This window comes from Pinus tabuliformis, chromosome 7 (genome assembly GCF_031772625.1).
Source record: "Pinus tabuliformis cultivar Carrire ecotype Pingquan chromosome 7, CPIR1, whole genome shotgun sequence".
In the NCBI taxonomy this organism is placed as follows: domain Eukaryota; kingdom Viridiplantae; phylum Streptophyta; class Pinopsida; order Pinales; family Pinaceae; genus Pinus; species Pinus tabuliformis.
Genome location: NC_142293.1, coordinates 1503597041 through 1503616954, shown reverse-complemented (window position 1 = coordinate 1503616954; position 19914 = coordinate 1503597041). Strand labels below are relative to the sequence as shown.

The window sequence follows — 19914 nt, the reverse complement described above, 5'->3', positions numbered from 1 at the left end:
GACCTGTTAAGAAATAATCCAGTTCGGAATAGAATATAAAGGTTTACAAAGAATGGCTACAAGAATTTCTGGATATTCACAACAGTCATGCGTCCTATAGGTTCCTTGCAAAGAGGGAATTGTCAAAGGAAATCAATAAAATACAATAAGCATCCTTTCATATATCTATCTCATAAACTTAACCACGAGACTGGCCACCAGAAAAAGACCCTCTGAGCAAATTGGAAGCTGTTGTGCCCAATTTTGTCTTGATTAAGTGACCTCTGCTTCCGCATAGCACATGAGTTGATTCTCTAATGATGTTGTCATCCCCAAGCTGAAGAGACCTGCTCTGATCATCCTCTCCTGCTGTCTGTGAACCACCATCAATAGCAACGATTAGAGAGGCTCTTTTTTTCTGAACCTGACAGACACTTTTGGATGTTACTGCTTTACACTTTTAATTTTATAAGGCTAGGGCAGCCGCTGGCAACCATCACAAGACCTTCATCAGATATTGGGCAATTTTTCATGTATGACAGAATTCATCTTTGCAGGCATTGAAATACCAGAGGCCAAGAAAAAAGAGAGCATGAGATAGTATAGAAATTAGATAAATTAAGCATAGCCAAAAAAATTCTACATGTACAGAGACAAGTGCATAATGCAATTGAAACAAGTCAAAAATGTAATTAAGATTGTTAAAAATCACCAACCCAATGGAAATGGACCTAAATGCTGTAGCCAAAACTTTGAATGTCGACTGACCGATTATATAAGGAAGAATCTTCAAAGACAGGAATTGCCTGCTTACTGAAAGATGGTGAAATGCACTGAGATGCATGGATCTATTCTGGAATTTAATTTTGTTTCGGGCATTGCAAGGAAGCCCTAAGATACATGACTGAGTTTCATAAACAAACAGTAGTGTTCTGGAAATAAAACATGAGGTATTGGATTTCAAATTACATATTTTAGATCTGATCAAACAGAAACATGTACCTACAACAAGAAACAAAATAGGCTCTAACTTCAACATCATGTAGACCTGTTAGGAAATAATCCAGTTCGGAATAGAATAGAATAGAAAGGTTTACAAAGAATGGCTACAAGAATTTCCGGATATTCACAACAGTCATGCGTCGTAGAGTTCCTTGCAAAGAGAGAATCGTCAAAGGAAATCAATAAAATACAATAAGCATCCTTTCATATATCTATCTCAGAAACTTAACCACGAGACTGGCCACCAGAAAAAGACCCTCTGAGCAAATTGGAAGTTGTTGTGCCCAATTTTGTCTTGATTAAGTGACCTCTGCTTCCGCATAGCACATGAGTTGATTCTCTAATGACTCTGTCATCCGCAAGCTGAAGAGACCTACTCTGATCATCCTCTCTTGCTGTCTGTGAACCACCATCAACAACAACGATTAGAGAGGCTCTTTTTTTCTGAACCTGACAGACACTTTTGGATGTTACTGCTTTACACCTTTAATTTTATAAGGCTAGGGCAGTCGCTGGCAATCGTCACAAGACCTTCATCAGATATTGGGCAATTTTTAATGCATAGCTTCTTCAATGCTATGAACTTACCTGAAATACAAGACATCTCCTTGTCCCCAACACTATCACTGTTGCAGAGTGCTATTCTTTCTAGCACAGGGAAATTGGAAGCCAAGGCACTCAAACTCTCAACCAAAATAGCAATGCCCATCAAGACAAGTTCTTGCATCTCAAGACATTGCCAAGTTCTTGCATCTGAAGACATTTGTTTGCAATGGACAGTAACTCTTCCTCGCCAATTCTTTTGGACTTGCCACTATCAAGGTGCACCTCTCTCAGTTTCCTACATCCATTTGCAACTGCATAAATACCTCGATCAGGACAATCAGACACCCTGCTAATATAAAATACTTCCAGCTTTGAGCACCTTGAAACAACCATCAAACCTCTATCACCTAAATGCATGTTTTCAATTTGCAATTCCGTCAGCTGTTGCAAGTTTCTAGTGTAAATGCATGTTTTCAATTTGCAATTCCGTCAGCTGTTGCAAGTTTCTAGTGCTGATTTCCAACAACTGATCCCAAGACTTGAATTCCGTGATAAAATGAGCGTCCTTAGACACTTGGATCCCGATAATAGTGGGGCAAATAGCTGCCCGTTATAAAGATCATTAAGGCACAATCGTTGTAGCTTACCTTGCCCTGGCCCTATTCTTTCTGTTTGAACATCTAATCTTCTAAGTCTTTTAGCTGTAAGATCTTCCAGTTCGTTGCAATTCTTAAGTATTGAATTCAAACCCTTCGCTCCAAATCCACATGACCCGCATGAAAATTTCTTAATAGGACCACATACAAGTGAGAAGGACTCTAGACCCTCATCAGTAATCTCGATGCATCCCTTCAGTTTGATCTTATTGAGATGAGTGAAACTCTTTCCAATTAAAGAAAGTGCCTTGTTGTCAATACTGGGAAATTTTCTGGAGCATTTCAGAGCCAGAACAGTCACATGTTCAAATCTAGTGATCAGGGCTGGAAGCAAGGAGGAAAGCTCAGTTCGAGCAAGGAGAACTAGGCGTTGCCTGCTTTTCGATTCAATGCGGTGCCATCTAATGTAGACTAGGGAAAAAGCATTTCGATCTTCATTTGTGAGCTTCTGGAAAATCGAGGCCAAGCATTCATCTGGTAAATATACAATGAGATCCTGCTCTGGATACACACCAAACTGTTCGACCCTATTCTTCTCTAGAAAAAGGCCCATTGGTGGAGGAGCTAAAGAAGAGCTGGATTGACCCATCAGACCTAAGAACTCAATTAGAAAATGTTTAATTAGCTTAAGATAAGTTTATGGGTTAAAAAACAGAAGGAAACAAACAAATTTGATCTGAAATTGCGCTTGACAAATTCTTAACCGCCTAACAAAGGGAAAGCTAGATATTTTTGGCAAAAACCTAAATTCTAAGACTTTTGGTAACAGTTCCTAATAGTAAAACCAAGAATTTCATGTAAATCCCCAAAACCCTAACTCAGAAAGCACACTAATTGACAAAAGCCACTGATACAATGGAACCACCAAACAAATCGCTACATCATAGAACCAAGTCAATGTGTTAAAAATAGAATTCATATCAATATTTATCTTAGCTGCTAGGTATTCAAGCACAGCTACAAGAAAAATGGGGGCTCCAATCCCAACCCTCTTGGCATATCTGCCATTCTTCAGATACCTGGCGAGCCTTCCAACAGGAAATTGAAGGCCGGCTTTGACTGATTTCGTGACGGGCTTTTTCTTGGATTCTCCCTTTCGGCCCCCTGCACCTTTCCCTGACTTAGCAGAGGTTTCCATAGGTAGCGCTCTGTCAGTTTACAACAATCCAGGAGTTACACAGTACACAATAATGCAAATGCTATGAAGCGAAGACACACCGTCGATCTGCTGGGTCGCATCTCATTTTTATAATTTGTAGTTAAATAAATTGGATGGCTAAGATTATTTTAATCGTCTAACAATTAAATCAAAGGCTCAGAATTCTACACGTAACCCCAGAGGAAAGTTGATTTCAAAGGAAAACGCCTTGCGGCGTAATTATAAATTTTTAATATAATTATAAATGAGTTTAGAGTATATTTTAACATTGGTTTTGTTTAGTTAAGAATTTCTTTTTTATGTAAGGAAATATGTTAACATGTTAAGATTTAGAGACACTTAGGAAGAGCGAAAGCCTACCTCTTACAGACCACACTGGGTAATTTTATGTAATTAGATTTTCCTTGAATAATAGTGATGAGTCAATTTGCATGCAGCCAAAGATGGCTATCCCCACTGTACTATGATAAGTTTTCCACTTGCTAATCTTTTTTTATATAATTATAAACAATATTTGTGATTTAATATTTATAAGAAATCAAAATTGTTAATAAAATTATTTAGTGTTTTATGTCATTATTGTTGTCAAATTATTAAGGCATCAAAATTTTCTATTCTTTAGACAATTAACATTTATTGAAACATGCATAATATTGGTTTATTTTTTATTCTATAGGCAATTGTCTTTGATTAAAACATTCACCATATTGACTTGTAATTTTAGTTGTAAGTAGAAACAAGGCATTGCATCATGCATGTGAGCAATTATAATTTCTAATTGTAAATGGTCACTTGATCTACTTATTACCCACGGAAAGTGGGCAGCCCTAGGAGAGCTTTTCTCCTATTCATTTTCTATTGTACTTTAACATAACAACATTGTGAGTAATAGAATACTCTTACTTGGTTTCCTATGGTTGAATCCAGATAGTCAACCTTCTTGATTTTCTCAGTTGTTGAAGTTTGCCACCTATTCTTAAGAGTTGCATTTTCTGCTTGCAATAGAGTTATGAATGACTACAATTGAAGGACCTCTTTATGAAGTTCATTTGTTGCCTTCTTTTCACTAAGCTCCTGCAACCTTTTATCCATATTTAAAGATTGTTTATGGCATTGGTCCCTTGTGTTTCAAGAGGGGGGAGGGGGGGGTGTGGGGGCATTTTGACAATGGAGACTATTGATTCTCACTCCTTCTACAAGTGTGTTTTTGGGGCGGAGGGGAACAGTTAGATGGTGACAGATAATGTTGTCATTACTTTGTTGATTTATTTCTTGTGTGATGGTGAAGGTGTTCACACAACTTTAGTAGTGTTGTTGTATGACATTTGAGTTGAGTTTTCCATATTTACAGGCCTTATTGTTTGTTTGTTGGTTGATGGGGTTGCTTCTGTTTGAAGCCTTTTCCTTCGTTCTTTACCGACACCTATTTTCTTTGAAGCCTTATGGGAGAAGTTGACGATGTTTTCCACCCTTTTACCTCTACAACATTTCTACTTCAAAGATCAACCAACCTCATTGAGGTTTAATGGATCACATCTTCAGAGTTTTAGTACTTCAACATTTCGTACTTATTAACTGGACCAGGAAGAGGTCCAGAAAGTAGCTCCCACACAGGTGAATCTAGAAGAACTCATGACAACCATACTTGGTGAAGTATTGGCATTAGGAGAAACCATGATGAACTGTTGTAGCGGCTACAACCACCCTCCAAAATTTTGCCCTACACCAATTTCAGGGCCTCCCTTGGAGAGTTTCACTTTATGACTACACACAACCTGGGCTCACTCCGTGAGCTCATGTGAGTCCTTACATTCGCCTTGCTTGTTGATTGCACTCAAGTTTCTACATGTTGATGTCTAAGTCATACTTGCGACCGTTTTTCGATTATGCTCAAAGTCTTTGCTCCATATGTGTTTGATGTGTTTGCCATGAAAGAATCTTTCGCACTCACACACTAAGTCACATTCACTGTTGTACAAGCGCCGTCTCGATCATGAATGATCAATCACGAGTGTCACTCTTGTCGCTTGCACCGTCGGTCAGTCATGTTGAACATGTGTATCGGATGTTTTGGTCGTTTCATCATCAAGTCATGCGAGTGTGTCTGTATGATCACCTATGCATCTTTTGACTCCTCACACACTTAGTCATTTTTGCTGAAGTTCTAACGACTAGACTCTTCACTGACAACCGAACCATCTCCCTGCTTTCGACTCGATTGACTATCAACCAGAATAGCGCAAGAGCACAAAGCTAGTTCTTTCAAGCTGTGCTGCCCGCAAGCATTCTACTCAATAGTCATGTTGGCCACCCAGACAGTCAACCGATTGTTCATCTCATAAATTGCGCAGTGCTCATGAGAAGGTCTCCCATCAGTTAAATCAGCTCAGAAATTTCATAAAGATGATCAGCGGGCTAGCCTCCTGGCCTTAAGGAATTTTTCCCAACCAGCAACTCCCAGTAGCAGACTGCCTGTTCCATGCAGGAATTGCGCAGTTTCTGCTGCCAATGACTGAGCAACCAACTGGCAATTCCCTCTGGGAATTGCGCAAGTTTGGCCACTAGTGACCCCAGCAGCCAACTGGTAGTTCCCTCTGGGAATTACGCAAGTCTAGCTGCCAGTGACCCTAGCAGCCAACTGGTAGCTCCCTTTGGGAATTTCACAAGTCTAGTCGTCAGTGACCCCAGCAGCCAATAGGCAGTTCCCTCTGGGAATTGTGCAGATCTGGCTGCCAGTCTCTCAGGAAGTTCCCTAGAAAAATTGTGCAATCCCTGCCTGTTGACCCCTCATGCAACTCAGCCCTTTCTCTAGAAAATTGTGCAAATTTGGTTGTCTAGCCCCTGTTGACTGTTCATTCCAGAAAATGCGCAGAGCATGCCTACCTTGCCTTCCAACAGCCCACACTATTCCTCCCAAAATTTGCGCAAATTTTCCTCCCAGCCGAGCTAAACCTTGCAGTCAGTCACTGTTGACTCAGATCACCTGTCTACATCTCTCAGTAACTCTTACTCAATTTTCATCAGTAGTTTCTTGGAGCCATCATCCCCATCATAGCCCTGCTACCTCTCCCGGTCACTTTCATTCAAATGATCATGTGTCGTGGTAGACTAGCAGGTTTTGGATTTGATGTCATCTTGGCATGGGTGACTGTAGGTACAGGTACACCAAAAAACATGTCAAGACAACAAACAAGATGAATGAAAGGAGCACATGTAGATGGACAGGTTCACCAACAGACAAACGAGTGAAGCATGCAAAGCGGATGAACGTGACAAATATGCACCTTCGTGAACAAGTGAGCCTGTCAAGCCTTCCAGCATGAAAGCAAGGAACAACATGCTAAAGCTCCATCAAGCGAACCAAGGACCATCAAAGACTCTGCGCACTTCACCATGCGGAGATGAAGCTATGGTTGATGCATTGATGGATAATACCCTCTTTGTTCTTCCCTTTCCTTATCTACTCCTACCTACTTTTCTCAAGTATGGAATAAAATGCACTATAACAAAATCAAACCCTTTTTCCTCCTAATGGCCTGGCTATAACATAACCCAATAACCAACTAAGGGTCAAATTTAACCCATTCAACCCTCAATATGAGTTAAAATGCAACTCTTCTAGAGTCTTCTTCATCATGGCCATGTGGATAGCCCATTTTCCATGAGTAATGGGCTAATGTGGCATCCTCTTGAAAAGTGGGGGTAAAAATCAAAAGGTCAACTTTCAGGTGGTATAACTTTTGCATGCGGACTTTGTTTGAGGTATTTATTGTGCCATTGGAAAGGAATATTGAGTGTAGAACAATACCATGGTGTCTCTCACAAGTGAGAGTTTTTGGTTCCCAAAAATTTTTAGGAAATTCCTAAAAATGCCTTCGAACAGTTTAAAACCCCAATTCGCCAAGCTGAGACCCACTAGTAAAAATGGTCTTGTGAGTTGATTCCTCCTATTTTTCCACTTCAAAAACATCAAGATGGATGAAAAATAATATGATGATCCAATCCAAATCATTCAAGGACAAAATCTGTTTTATGATCATCCAACTGAGTGTTGAGAGAGCAATAAATAAGCAAGGGTTGAGAAAGTAATTGTTAGAGAAGGATAAGGGGGGTCAAAGATGTTGAAAAAATTTAACATATTTAAGAAATAGATAAAATGATCAAAGAAAAGAGTGGAAATTGACCATTAAGGTAAATAGAAAGTGACCAAAAAAAATGAATAGCCAACTTAAAATAGCGATGATAAAATCAATAAGAAAAAGATATTTGAAATAAAGTGAAGAAATAATATTAAATTTGTTGACATTATGTGTCCATTGGAGTTATCTCGGGTGGTTGGGCACAATGGTTGTTATCTTCCCCACCTAGGTCCAAATCCATGCGAGTGACATGATGATGACAAATATTGTTGTAATGGCTTTGTTCCTATGGATATAATTGTATTGACCCTAACTCTTGCCCTTGGGATGAGAGAGAGGTTGATTTCCTTAAAAAACCGAAAAGGGAATTGTTGACATTGTAATGACCATATTAAATAAAAAATTAAATAAAACAAGAAAAAGATAATTACTAAGAGTAGGAAATAGTGGAGGGGAATTATTACAAAAAGATGAGATATGAAGATAAAATTTAGAAGAGAAACGTTTAACACAGGTAAATAAAAACAAGATAAGAAGAAGGGATAAAAAGGGGGGGTTTGAGATGAAAAACCAAGGGTGGGGAGTAGGGGAGATAATCTTAGAGAGAAAAAGTTAAGATCATATTAAGACCATAAGGCAAGAAGGGGCTAGTGGTTAAATTGATGAATAACTAGTTTCTAGAATTGGCTAAGTCTATATCCATCTTCTTGATTGAATTTATCATGATGTTTCTCAATTTCTAGAGTTTTCCAAATCATGTGTGAATTGTAGTGGCTAGTTGAGGGTAAGGATTTGGTTTTATGAAAGCAAATAATATGTTTAGATTTAAATGACTGCTCAAATATAGTTGATTTAGAGGTGTAGTTGTGGGAAGTGTTTGTGATATGTTCTTTGATACAAGATTTGAAAGACCGTACTTGATCTGATAATGAGATCTTAGATTAATATTAAGGTATTACAGACTCATGTGTAGGATTTGCCTATATTACTTAGTGCAACGGATCGAAAAGATTGCGAATAATATAGACAATGAAGCAGTTATAGAAACATAACAGATACACACATAACACAACAAATAATCAATGAGTTCACCCAAAACTCTTGGGCTACGTCTCCTGGTCTAGCTTTCAGTGGTGACCTCTCTATTATGTCTTCAAGAGCAGAGTTTTTATAAATGTAAGCTCAAATTGAGTCTCAACACAACAAGAATAAAACAATAGGGCTTTACTAGGATCCCCCAAGTCTTTCTGAAGTACACAGACTCTCCCTCTCGCTCTCTTTCTCTATTTTCTCCCTGTCTCAGCACTGCCTACCTCTGTCTCTGTCATTCAGTGGCTTTTAAGCCAATCGACGCTTGTCTATTCATTTTCCCTTTCGGGCTTTCTAGCTTCCGGTCTCTGTCCGTTCAAATCCCCTATGAGCATTAACCAATCATGGTGTAACGTCTTCAGGTATGGTGGCCACCTATTTTGTAACGGAAGGGACCATCGGCACGTTGAAATCCCAAAACAGTCGTTCTCTGTTTACACAGAGAAATACATAGAAACACTGTAAAAATCCGCCCAAACACCTTTTATCATACTTGAAATATTATCAATCCTGCCCTATAATCCTTTAGGATCTGTCTTCGTGCGCTATCGCAAGTGATCGTTGATCCAACGGTTCTTATTGATTTCGGGTGTCTTATGCACACGGAGATTACCTGCCCGAAAAGGTGGTTTTCTCTCTTCGACGTTGAGCCATGTGGCGGCCAGTGTATGGGCTCGGGCGGAGCCCGTCCAATACCACTTACCACTAGAGGCCCGCCCGAAATCCCGCTCGTTACGGAACTCAAAATTTATGTCGCTACATGTATAAACCCTTTCGGGTCCGTTTTATCGCTCCATTCGCATTTCCTTTGTTTTTCGTTTATTTAACGAAAATGCGACTTTACATAGAAAAACTCTTTTTTACGAAACTCAAAATATATATATTTGTACCCATAAGACCCAGTCGAGTCTAGCTTTATCACAAGTTGCATATGTATCGACCCCGCTCCTTTGTATCGATCCAATGCAATATTGTGATGCGATATATCGCAATCGCATATTGCATAGTCCCCGAGCCTTTGGTAAGCGCTCCCTTGTATTTTGCCAATGTGATATTACGAGTTAACCTAGGTCATCGATCTGTGCGCTTAATCGTTGGTCCTCGTTGACTCACATTGATCGATGTCGCAACTTTCATATGGTAGCCTCTGATAGTCTCCGCTTGCCACCTCTGATTGCGATATGCTGATCGGATCTGGACCGTTGATCGGCCAGATCCGACGGCTCCTGTGCATTGTTGTTTAAGCCTTCGTTTAACTCTGTTTTCACCATTTCTTCTTGTTTTTCCTTTGCGATAGTGTTTTCTGCCATTTTCTAATGTTTTCCCCTTGCGATAGTTTTTAAGTATATGAAGACTTAGAGGGTTTTAGGATCCATTTTGGATCACGCCTTCCCACTGAAAAATCTTTTGGACCACCAAAATTTGGTTTTTAAGCATCGGTTAAGTGAGGATACAGCTTACTCAACATCCCCTCTACGCGTAGTTCTCACTTTTCTATCCAGAACTGTGTCTTCTTGCAACTCATTCAGATATTCAGGCAACATATCATCAATAGAAGGTAACTGACTTTGCTCTTCGGGATCTTCAATCAATGAAGGTTCAAATAGTCTCAAGTTCTCTACATTAACGACTGAATAGATGTGCATATAAGCTGGAAAATCAAGGCGAAAAGCGTTTTCACCAATTTTCTCAAGTATCTTGAAAGGCCCATACCTTATTGGCTTCAGCTTCTTACCTTCACCTTGCATTCTGTCTTTGCTGATGTACAACCAGACTTGACCACCAATTTGGAAGCTATGCTCAATTCGATGCTTGTCATGCCTTGCCTTGTACTTGGCCTCGCTTCTTTCCAGCTGTTCCTGCACTGCCTAGTGAATTTCTTGGATTTTTTCAATGAACTTGGTTGCTTTATCCACATCACTGTGTCCATCAACTGCTATGTCTTTACCAAAGACAAAATCCAAGGGAGACTTTGGTGTAAAACCAAAACAAGTCTCAAAATGATATCTTTGAGTAGAAGAGTGCTTAGCACGGTTGTAAGCATGTTGCACATAACACAAATGTTCATCCCAAAGCTTGGGATGCTTGCTGCAATAACCCCTGAGCAACTAGATCATTGTCCTGTTGACCACCTCTGTTTGGCCATTTGTTTGTGGATGAAACGTTGTGCTCTTCTTCAATCTGGTGTCCATCAATTCCCACAGACTTGACCAAAACTTCCCAACAAATTGGGAATCTCGATCAGATACAATGGAAGTGGGTAACCCAAAATGAACCCATACATGCTAAAAGAACAACTTCGTTGTTTGTTCAGCTATAATCTGCTTGTTACAAGGTATTAAAATACACATTTTGTTGAACCTATCCACAATAACATGTAAATAATCATGACCTTTTCTAGATTTTGGCAATCCCCCAACAAATTCCATGGAAACACTTTCCCAAGGACGAGAAAGAACTAGAAGTGGAGTGTACAAGCCTACTTTTCTATTGTTGGGCTTGCTTTTAGCACACTTGGTACACCCTTTAACATATCTAGAAACTGTTTGATGCATTATTGGCCAATAACGGAACCTTTGCAGCTGTGCAACTGTTTTACTTACACCAAAATGATCTGATATAAGAGAAGTATGTGCTTCTCAGATTATGTTAACTCTTTCAGTTTGTGGAATGAATAACTTTCCCAAATTATACAAGAGTTGGTCCTTAACATAATAATCCAATTCTTCTACTTGCTTGCCATGACCTAAGGTTGCATATACATATTTAAAATCTAAATCTTGAGCATATTGTTCAATGTAGCTTTCATGCATTACTGAGTTATGCTTAAGTATAGTAGATGCATTTATGATTGGTCTAGACAACATATCTGCAACCTTATTGTGTATGCCTTTCTTATATCGGATGACAAGATGAAATTATTGTAGGAAACCCATCCACCTATAATGTCTTGATTGCTACAATTTAGTTTGTGAGTGAAAATATTGAAGTGGTTGATGATCTGTATGTATAATTGTTTCTTTGCCCATTAGGTAATGTTTCCACTTTTTCAAACTCTGCATTAATGCATACAATTTTTATCATATGTGGGATAATTAACTACTGCAGAATTAAATGTCTCAGAATGATAGCATATGGGTTTACCATGTTGCATCAACACTGCTCCCATGGCATAGTCACTGGCATCTGTTTCAATCTCAAATGGTCGTTGAAGGCCTGGAAATGCTAGTACTGGTGATGTACTAATTTTTTCTTTTAAGTTGTCGAAGGCTTTCTACTATTTGCCTCCCCACTGAAACACCTTGTTCAATCATGTTAAAGCAAGTAAGAGAGCTGCAATCAAGGAAAAGTTAGCAATAAACTTTCTCCAATATTGTGTTGCTCCTAGGAAACTCCTAACTTCTATAGCAGATTTGGGTTTAGGCCAGTTCACAATGACTTCGATCTTAGAGGGATCTATCTTCAATTTACCACCCCCTACAATATGACCCAAATAATTCAAAGATGTTTTCCCAAATTCACATTTTGATAACTTCACATAGAGATTTTCTCTTTTTAAAACATCTAAAGTCTGCTTTACATGCTTCAAATGTTCTTCCCATGTTTTACTGAAAACAAGAATGTCATCTAAATATACAATTACAAAATCATCAATAAAAGGTTTGATTACATCATTCATAACTCTCATGAAAGTGGCAGGAGCATTAGTTAAGCCAAAAGGCATAACTAGCCATTCTATTGAAAGTAGAATGCATCTTTATATTGAAAGTAGTCTTACATGCATCTTGTTTTACAACTCTGACCTAATGATAGCCACTACGCAAGTCTAACTTGGAAAAGCAAACTGCTTCTTTCAACTGATCTAATAGATCATCAATGCGAGGAAGAAGATAACGATTCTTGATCATTATTTTATTCAATGCTCTATAATCAATGCGCATCCTCCACGAATCATCTTTATTTCTCACCATTACGATTGGAGATCCACATGGTGATGTGCTTGGTCTTATGAACCCTTTATCGAGCATCTCCTATACCTGCTTCTTGATCTTTGCATTCTCTAAAGTGGATAACCTGCACATTCTGATGTTAGGTAATGGAGCATCTTGCTGCAAATGAATATCATGCACTATTTCTCTTTTGGGTGGTAGACCTTTAGGTTCTTGAAATAGGATATCATATTCTGAAACAACTTTAACTAAATCAACTTTCTGTTTAGTATCACAACCTTCAAATACATTGGTTTTATCAGGGTTCTTTTCTTTTACAACCATTAGTAAAAATTTCTTGCATGAATTTACAATTCTTTTCATCTACCCTGAGTTTATGAGAGAATAGTTATTTTTGAGTTGATGAGCTCTTACAATATATTCTATTCCATCTTTAGTGAGTTGATACTTATTTTCAGTTCTATAGAAAATGGCTTTTCTATCATACAAGTAAGGACTTCCTAAAACAATACCACATATATCCAAGGGAACTATATCTAACTCAACCTCATCTACAAAAGTTGACCCAATAGCAAACCTAAGTTTACATTGTCTAGTCACTTGTAGCTTTGCTTTATCACATAACCAACCTAATGGATATGGCTTCTTGTGAGGTGTTGTTAGTAAGCCCAACTTCTTTACAATTGTTTCAGAAATCAAGTTTACTTTTGATTCACTATCAAATAAAGTATCAATCTTTTGGTGCTTGGAAATAACTCTATTATGAAAAATCTCATGTCTTTTCCTCTCATTATCTTCATTATCAATAGATTGTGCAAAATTACTTGTAGATGCTTCATAATTTTTATCTTTTATACCCATGGCTGTGACTATTGTTTCATCACCTGAGTCTGACCCCAAGTCTTTATGAATAGCAGCAACAGTCTTCTTCTTCTTACCACCAAACTTCTTAGGTTTCAGCTCCGGATGCAAAGACCAGCAGTGTTCATCATCGTGTCCATCCTTCTTGCAGTAAGTGCATGAAAGTTTGTCTTTCTGTATAGCGTTTCCTTCCTCTCCTTCCATTTCAGCTTCTTCTTTTCCTTGTTCTTACTTGCGGAGGGTTTTGATGATCCCCCAATCTCTGGGTTCACATTCTTGCCTCTAGCTTCTAGATGTGTAGCCTAAACTGATACATCATCTAGGCTAGTGGGATTAAACATGAGAATGGTGTGCTTCAAATAGCTATGCAGACCACCTATATACTTCAACAAAGTTTCAGGTGAGTCTAGAGATATGCCTAGAGTTAAAGCTCTTTTTCTAAATTCATGGGTATAGCTTTGTACACTTTGGCCCTTGAATTGGCGAAGAGTTTGCCAACTCATCATTGCTTGCTGCATATAAGCTAGAGGATAGAACTGTTTTTTAATGGTAGAAACAAATTCATTCCAGGTAGAAAGAATTTTACCATGTCTCTTCAGATCAACTTGTGTCTTGCCTTCCCACCACACTAGTGAAGTTCCTCCAAGGCGAAGGCTATCCATCTGAATCTTTCTCCTTTCTGAAGTAATGTTCTGCATCCTGCAATATACATCAATCTGTCCAATCCAGTTATCTAGCTTTTCTGCATTTAATTCTCCGTCATAAATTAGCAAATCAAATTTCACATCTAATTTAATCACAAAAGTTTTCTTCTTTTTCTTTTCAGGGCTAGTTTTATGTGGAGAAGACAATGAGGATGATGAAGGTGATGATGGAGTAGATGGTGGAGAAGGCCTCTGTTCTTTTCCTTTGCCTTTTGGATGGGCATCTAGAAGAGGTTCCTATGCTTTTTTATCTGGTTGAGATGCTGAAGTGCTTTCACCTCGGCCTTTCTTAAATTCCTGATACATCTCTTCCACCATGGCCTGAAGTGCCTTAAAACCTTCCATAAATTGAGATTTTGATCCCAAGGGAGTTTCTTCTGGCATTTTCCTCCAAGGATAGACTCTTCTAATTTCTGGATTGGCCTCAACAAGTTCTCCTTTTCCCAGTTTGAGCTTTGACCTAGTTAGCATTCAAGAATCCAGCACAAGCTTGTCTAACCTTAGCAAACTAAAGCTCATATTAAATCCAAAGATCATATTTTCTGCGTTAAAACCAAAATATTAGCCTCACCTAGCCACTATAATTCATGCATCATTAGGAAGTTGTAGAAATTGAGAAACACCATGATAATTTCAATCAAGAAATGGTTGTAGACTTAGACAATCTTGTAAACCAATTATTCATGAACTAAACCACTAGTCCCTTCTTGCCTTATGGTCTTAATCTAATACTATATTTTTTTCTCCAATATTTCCCACCTGCAACACCCCCTTGCTCCATTTTTCTCTTCTGAAAACCCACTTTTTTACCCCCTTTTCTTATATAGTTTTTGATTACCCTGGTTAAAAAAATTTCTCTTCTAAAACCTATCTTCCTTTTTCATATTTTTATAATTCTTCTCCTTCTTTTTCCCTACTCTTAATACATATATTTCTCTTCTTTTAATATGGTTATTACAATTTCAACAAATTTAATATTATTTCTCCACTTTATTTCAAAAATCCTTTTCTTATTAATGGTATCCTCCCTATTTTAAGTTGTTTATTCAAAAGTATTCCTTTTATCATTTTCTATTTAGGTTAATGATTAATTTCCTCTCTTTTCTTTAGTCATTTTATTTATTTTTAAATATTTTTATTTTTTCCAACATCTTTTACCTCTCTTATCTTTCTCTATTGATTAATTTCTCAACCCATGCCTATTTATTCCTCTCTCGACACTTGTTTGGATCATCACCACTGATTTTGTCCCTGATAATGGGTGGAGTGTCCCTTGGACATAGTGGATGTTTCAAAACCATTACACAATTTACTTCCAAAAACCTATGATGACAATTACCATTGCCATTTATCTTTATTGTTTCATAGTCTCTTTCTATAATTAATATCCTTCATCATGAATCATTGTCACAATTATCTATTCCATTGATTTTTTAATGTTTTTGTAATTCAAATCATTGCAATGGTATATCAAATAAAGGTTAAGTTGATTCAAACCACTATTATATTAATTAAACTCATTTTATAGATACTTTATTGATGCAAATCATTGTCACACTTATTCATATCATTGTTACATTGATTAAACTCATTTTATAGATGGTCATTGTTGATGCAAATAATTCTTACACTTATTCAAATCATCATTTTTGTAATGACTCGAAACATTTTCATGTTAATATAACTAAACCAAAACCTATTACATTAATTGAAAAATATGATGCATTTGTTTAACTTAAAACAAGGCTTAATAGTTGCAACTTTTCTTGGTTATAAAAACCTTGTAGGTTTCAAACACTTAAATAACATCATTCCCAGTAAAAACACCAAAGAATTCAAGAGAATTCTAAGACTTTAGCATTACCCAAGTCTTTATAAAATAAATATAATATTTAACAATTTTATAAGCTGAAAATTTTGGTTACTCAACAACAACATCAACCCTAACCACCACAAGATTTCAAGGACATTTAATGGTTGAAGCATAAATTTGGTGGGGTTCTCGATGATGACAAGCTCAATTTTTGGATGCACAATATCGAAACTTTTTCCAAAACTTTATGGAACCAGGCCAAGGCTAACATTCTGGTAATTTAAGTTCATTTGGAGGGTTTCACTTGTGGGTAGGCACACCCTACATTTGATGAATAACAACCACCCTCAATTTGCCTGCTTACACAATCCGGTTATATCCCAAGACCTGCTTTACAACAATTTAACGATCACCTTAAGAGTGAAAACATATTTTGACCAACAATTTCTTAAATACGATTCTCACTTATACTCGAATCTCCTACGATCACCTTAAGAGTGAAAACATATTTTGACCAACAATTTCTTAAATACGATTCTCACTTATACTCGAATCTCCTACCATTGTCAGGAATCGAGTTCAATTGCTGCACATCCTCAATACCAATGAAGAGAGTTTCCGACGAATATAATTTTGAACTCTGTAAATCATCGGCTACATGATACCTCCTAGTTTTGATTCATGGGGTCTCTGGTCTCAGAAGCAGGAATCATCTTCAGTGGAGGCACTGCATGGTTTTGAATATGGATCATACGATCTCCGACATCATCAAGTTCATGCTTGATTTTCTCCATGTTGGTCTCTGCCACCTCCGCCGGAAGACTTTCTCCTTTGCAAAATAGAACACCTGCTGTATCTTCTAGTCTTTTGATACTACCATCTCTGTTTCCATCTACTTTTTTCTCTTGTGTAAGCAGACCAATTTCAGTACGCAGATTCAACAGCTCATTCTGCAAGATTGCCATTTCCTCCTTGTGTTCTCCATCTCCTTTGATCGCTCTATCATATTCTGCCTTGATACCTGCGATCTCTTCCTTGAGTTGCTCAAGAAAAACAATTTCCTCTTTGAGACTTATCTCCCTATCCTGCTCCATTCACTGTTGTTCTGTGAGTGATTCCGTCTCTTGTTGGACGCACTCACATTTTTTTAGCAGAAAACGCAATTGCTGCTTACCCCAGGTGATTTCATTCACAAGTGAAGCCCTTTCCGCCTCCAGAACATGCGTAAACTTTTCCTGCTTCAGTATGGAAGCTTTGAGGTTTCCTATCTCCGTCTTGAATTCACTGTTCTGTTTTTGCAACTCTTTTGATTTCCTCTTAAGGGCACGGTATCCTTCTGATATCTTGAGCACTTGTTCTGCCAATAGTTTGTTGCGGTTATGAAGGGAAGCAATTGTTACTTTGGTATCTCGGTCTTTGGTCTTGTTCTCCCTGGCATAAGCTTCTAACTTGTTTGACAATATCATGTTTTGCTCTTTTAGGTCATTCAATTCCTCTTGCATTTCACTCAGTATTCTGGCTTTCAGTACCAATTCTGCTGCCATGATTTCTTTCTCCCTTCCCAAGGTAGAGAACAGAATGTGAAGGTTCTTAAGCTCAGTGAGCTTTGCTGAAAGCTCCTTTTGCAGCTTCTGATTTTCTTGTTGTGTACCTAAAAGCTCTGCTTGCAAAGTATTGACATCACCTTGCTCTGCCATACTTCTGTTTTGTTCACTTGTTAATCTGGCGTTTTCAGAGTTGGATTTTGCAAGTGATTGTAGGAGATCCATAATGTGCTTCTGTTGGATCTCAACAAGCTCAGTTTTAGCTTGCAGTTCCTGTTGCAAAATCGTAATTTTCTCTTGCATTGAATCAGACCGCCCTGACTTTTCATTTATAAGATCCTCAATTTCCGTTAATAAATTAGAGGTGCCATCTCTAAAACTCTTCATCCCCTGCTGCTCACAGGTTACTTCAGCTCTAAGGCTGCTCTTGTCTTCCTCCAATGATAGTTCTTGCACATTGATATATTCTTTCTCAATATTTTTCTTATTCTGTCTACTTACCACAGAATTCAGCTCCTGCTGCTCTGATGATATACATGTCATTTTATGGGCTTCCAGTGTGGAAGCACCATCCCATCCATTATTTTCCATGTCAGATGTTAACCTTTTCACCCCATCATCATTCCCAAGGGGCCTTTGCAGTTCCGTTTTGAGAGCCTTGCTCTCTTCTTCTAAGCTGACTAACTTTTTCCGCAAATCTTCAATTGCCCTCTGAAACTTCTGCCCTTTTGTGATCTCATCCTGTAAGTCTGCTTCAATCTTGATGATTTTTTTCTGGAAAGCATCAGTACTTTCTGAAGATTCATTTTGTGTTAGTTTTGAATCAGTTTCCTCTTCTAAGTCAGGGTCTCCCATGGTCTGGAAACTGGCACTAGGCTCCTGTGAATTCATTCTCCTACCCAATTCGCTAATTGTCACGCTTTGAGGGGTGTCATCATCTTCTTTCAGCCTGGGAGTTTCCATATGCAACTGTCTGAATTTTTGCTCCAAAACCCCATACTCATCTTTCTTATTCGCAGATCCAATCATTCGCCTTTCTTCCCTCTTTTTTAAGTTCTGGAGATCAGGCTGCAATTTCAGTAGGTTCTCTATCAGGGTATCCGAATTTGCAGTGCCATAAATATCATCTGAACTATTGTGACAAATATCCATGGAGCTTGATTCAAGCCCATCGTCAGACTCAGCTGCTCGGCCTTTCTTTTTGGCCTGTTGACCATCCATACCTTGATAAGAAACGAGCACTGTACGCTTAGGCCAAGTACTTTTAGCACATAAAGGCACAGCCCCACATCTAGAAATTAAGTTCATGTTATATTTAGACCAAACAGAGCCATGCCTGAATTTATTTTATCTTTATCCAGAATACTTCATAGATACTAATCTGCCAATTAGGAATACACAAATAGCAGCACTGCCTGAGATAAGATCAGAATGTGTACCTTGAAAATTCTCCTGAAGAAAATTGGAATCGCTAGGACGAATATGACTTTCCCAGGAAAAGCTGCAAGTAGCCTTCTTCATTGGATGGGTATTAGAGTCAACCAATATGCTGCTTTGGCAAGTATTTGAACGGCTGGAAAGCCAAACAATCCGCAAGCACCTGGGAAACAAACCTGTATTTAGATGAACAGAAAACATTGGATTGAGGAGGAATCAACAAATTAGAGATAAAATACTAGAAAACCACATGTACTAAAACATTTGAAATAGGAATGGACTACATAGCCCACATCAAGTATGGCCATTTACCTAAAACTATTGGAAAATTATTACTGTTTGGTCATACATAACAATAAATTTGTAGAGGGTATAATCTGCAAGACTGTGTAAGAAGAAACAGCAATCAACTCGGCAGAAAGATTTCGATCGATAACGAATCCAATGGGTAATTCCCTTGAACTTTCAAAAGGTAACAGATAGGTGGGCGCTACAGGAAAAAAGGCATTGTCCAACTACTATTATTCATTTTGGAGGCTCTTCTTGGCAAAATAATTTTCGGTGAAAACTTTGATCTCAAATTTTTTTAAAACTGCAGTTAGTATTCCAACAAATTCATAATAAATTATAAAAAATCAACAAAAATGCACTAGAGAATCCTAATATATAACAATTCGACTTCGGCCATAGTAACTACCAGCACCATAATTGCAGTGCGATTGGCCAATAAACTAGCCTCTAAAAAAAAGGTGCTCTGTACATCTATAGCAGGAAGAGCGATATTTACTTTTAAAAAAATGAATAGCAGGAAGAGCGGTATTTACTTTAAAAAAAATAATGTTTCAATACCTTAAATCATAACCTTGGCTGTATCAGTTAATTCTTTTGCTGTGTTCCTTCTTTAACAGTACTGAGACCAGTGATAGATCCCTTATTAAATGCGCACAGCATGGATTTCCTTACAGAACACTTATAACGAAAATGGCTGAGGCCTCCTATCTTTTTTCTTAAACCTCCTCGTGATCCGTGCTATAA

At 38.0% G+C, this 19914-nt stretch overlaps 1 protein-coding gene and 1 pseudogene across 1 annotated transcript; both read right to left on the bottom strand.

Annotated features, from left to right (window-relative positions):
* Positions 1-178: 178 nt before the first annotated feature.
* Positions 179-2772, bottom strand: LOC149253531 (putative F-box/LRR-repeat protein 8 pseudogene; annotated as a pseudogene).
* Positions 2773-15996: 13224 nt separating this feature from the next.
* Positions 15997-19708, bottom strand: LOC149253530 (uncharacterized). Its single transcript, XM_089459948.1, has 4 exons — positions 19667-19708; positions 18882-19055; positions 16389-18665; positions 15997-16311 (listed from the first exon to the last, which is right to left on the bottom strand). The coding sequence occupies exons 2-3, from the start codon at positions 18961-18963 to the stop codon at positions 16993-16995; spliced, it is 1755 nt and encodes a 584-aa protein (XP_089316074.1). The 5' UTR covers positions 18964-19055; positions 19667-19708; the 3' UTR covers positions 15997-16311; positions 16389-16992.
* Between the last annotated feature and the right edge of the window lie 206 nt (positions 19709-19914).

What these genes read in the sequence shown, in the direction of transcription:
- LOC149253530 (XM_089459948.1), bottom strand. Translation starts at nt 18,963, where the DNA reads ATGAAGAAGGCTACTTGCAGCTTTTCCTGGGAAAGTCATATTCGTCCT. An exon ending in TCTTCAGGAGAATTTTCAAG is followed by an intron (nt 18,666 to 18,881) that starts GTACACATTCTG and finishes TTTCTTATCAAG; the next exon opens with GTATGGATGGTCAACAGGCC.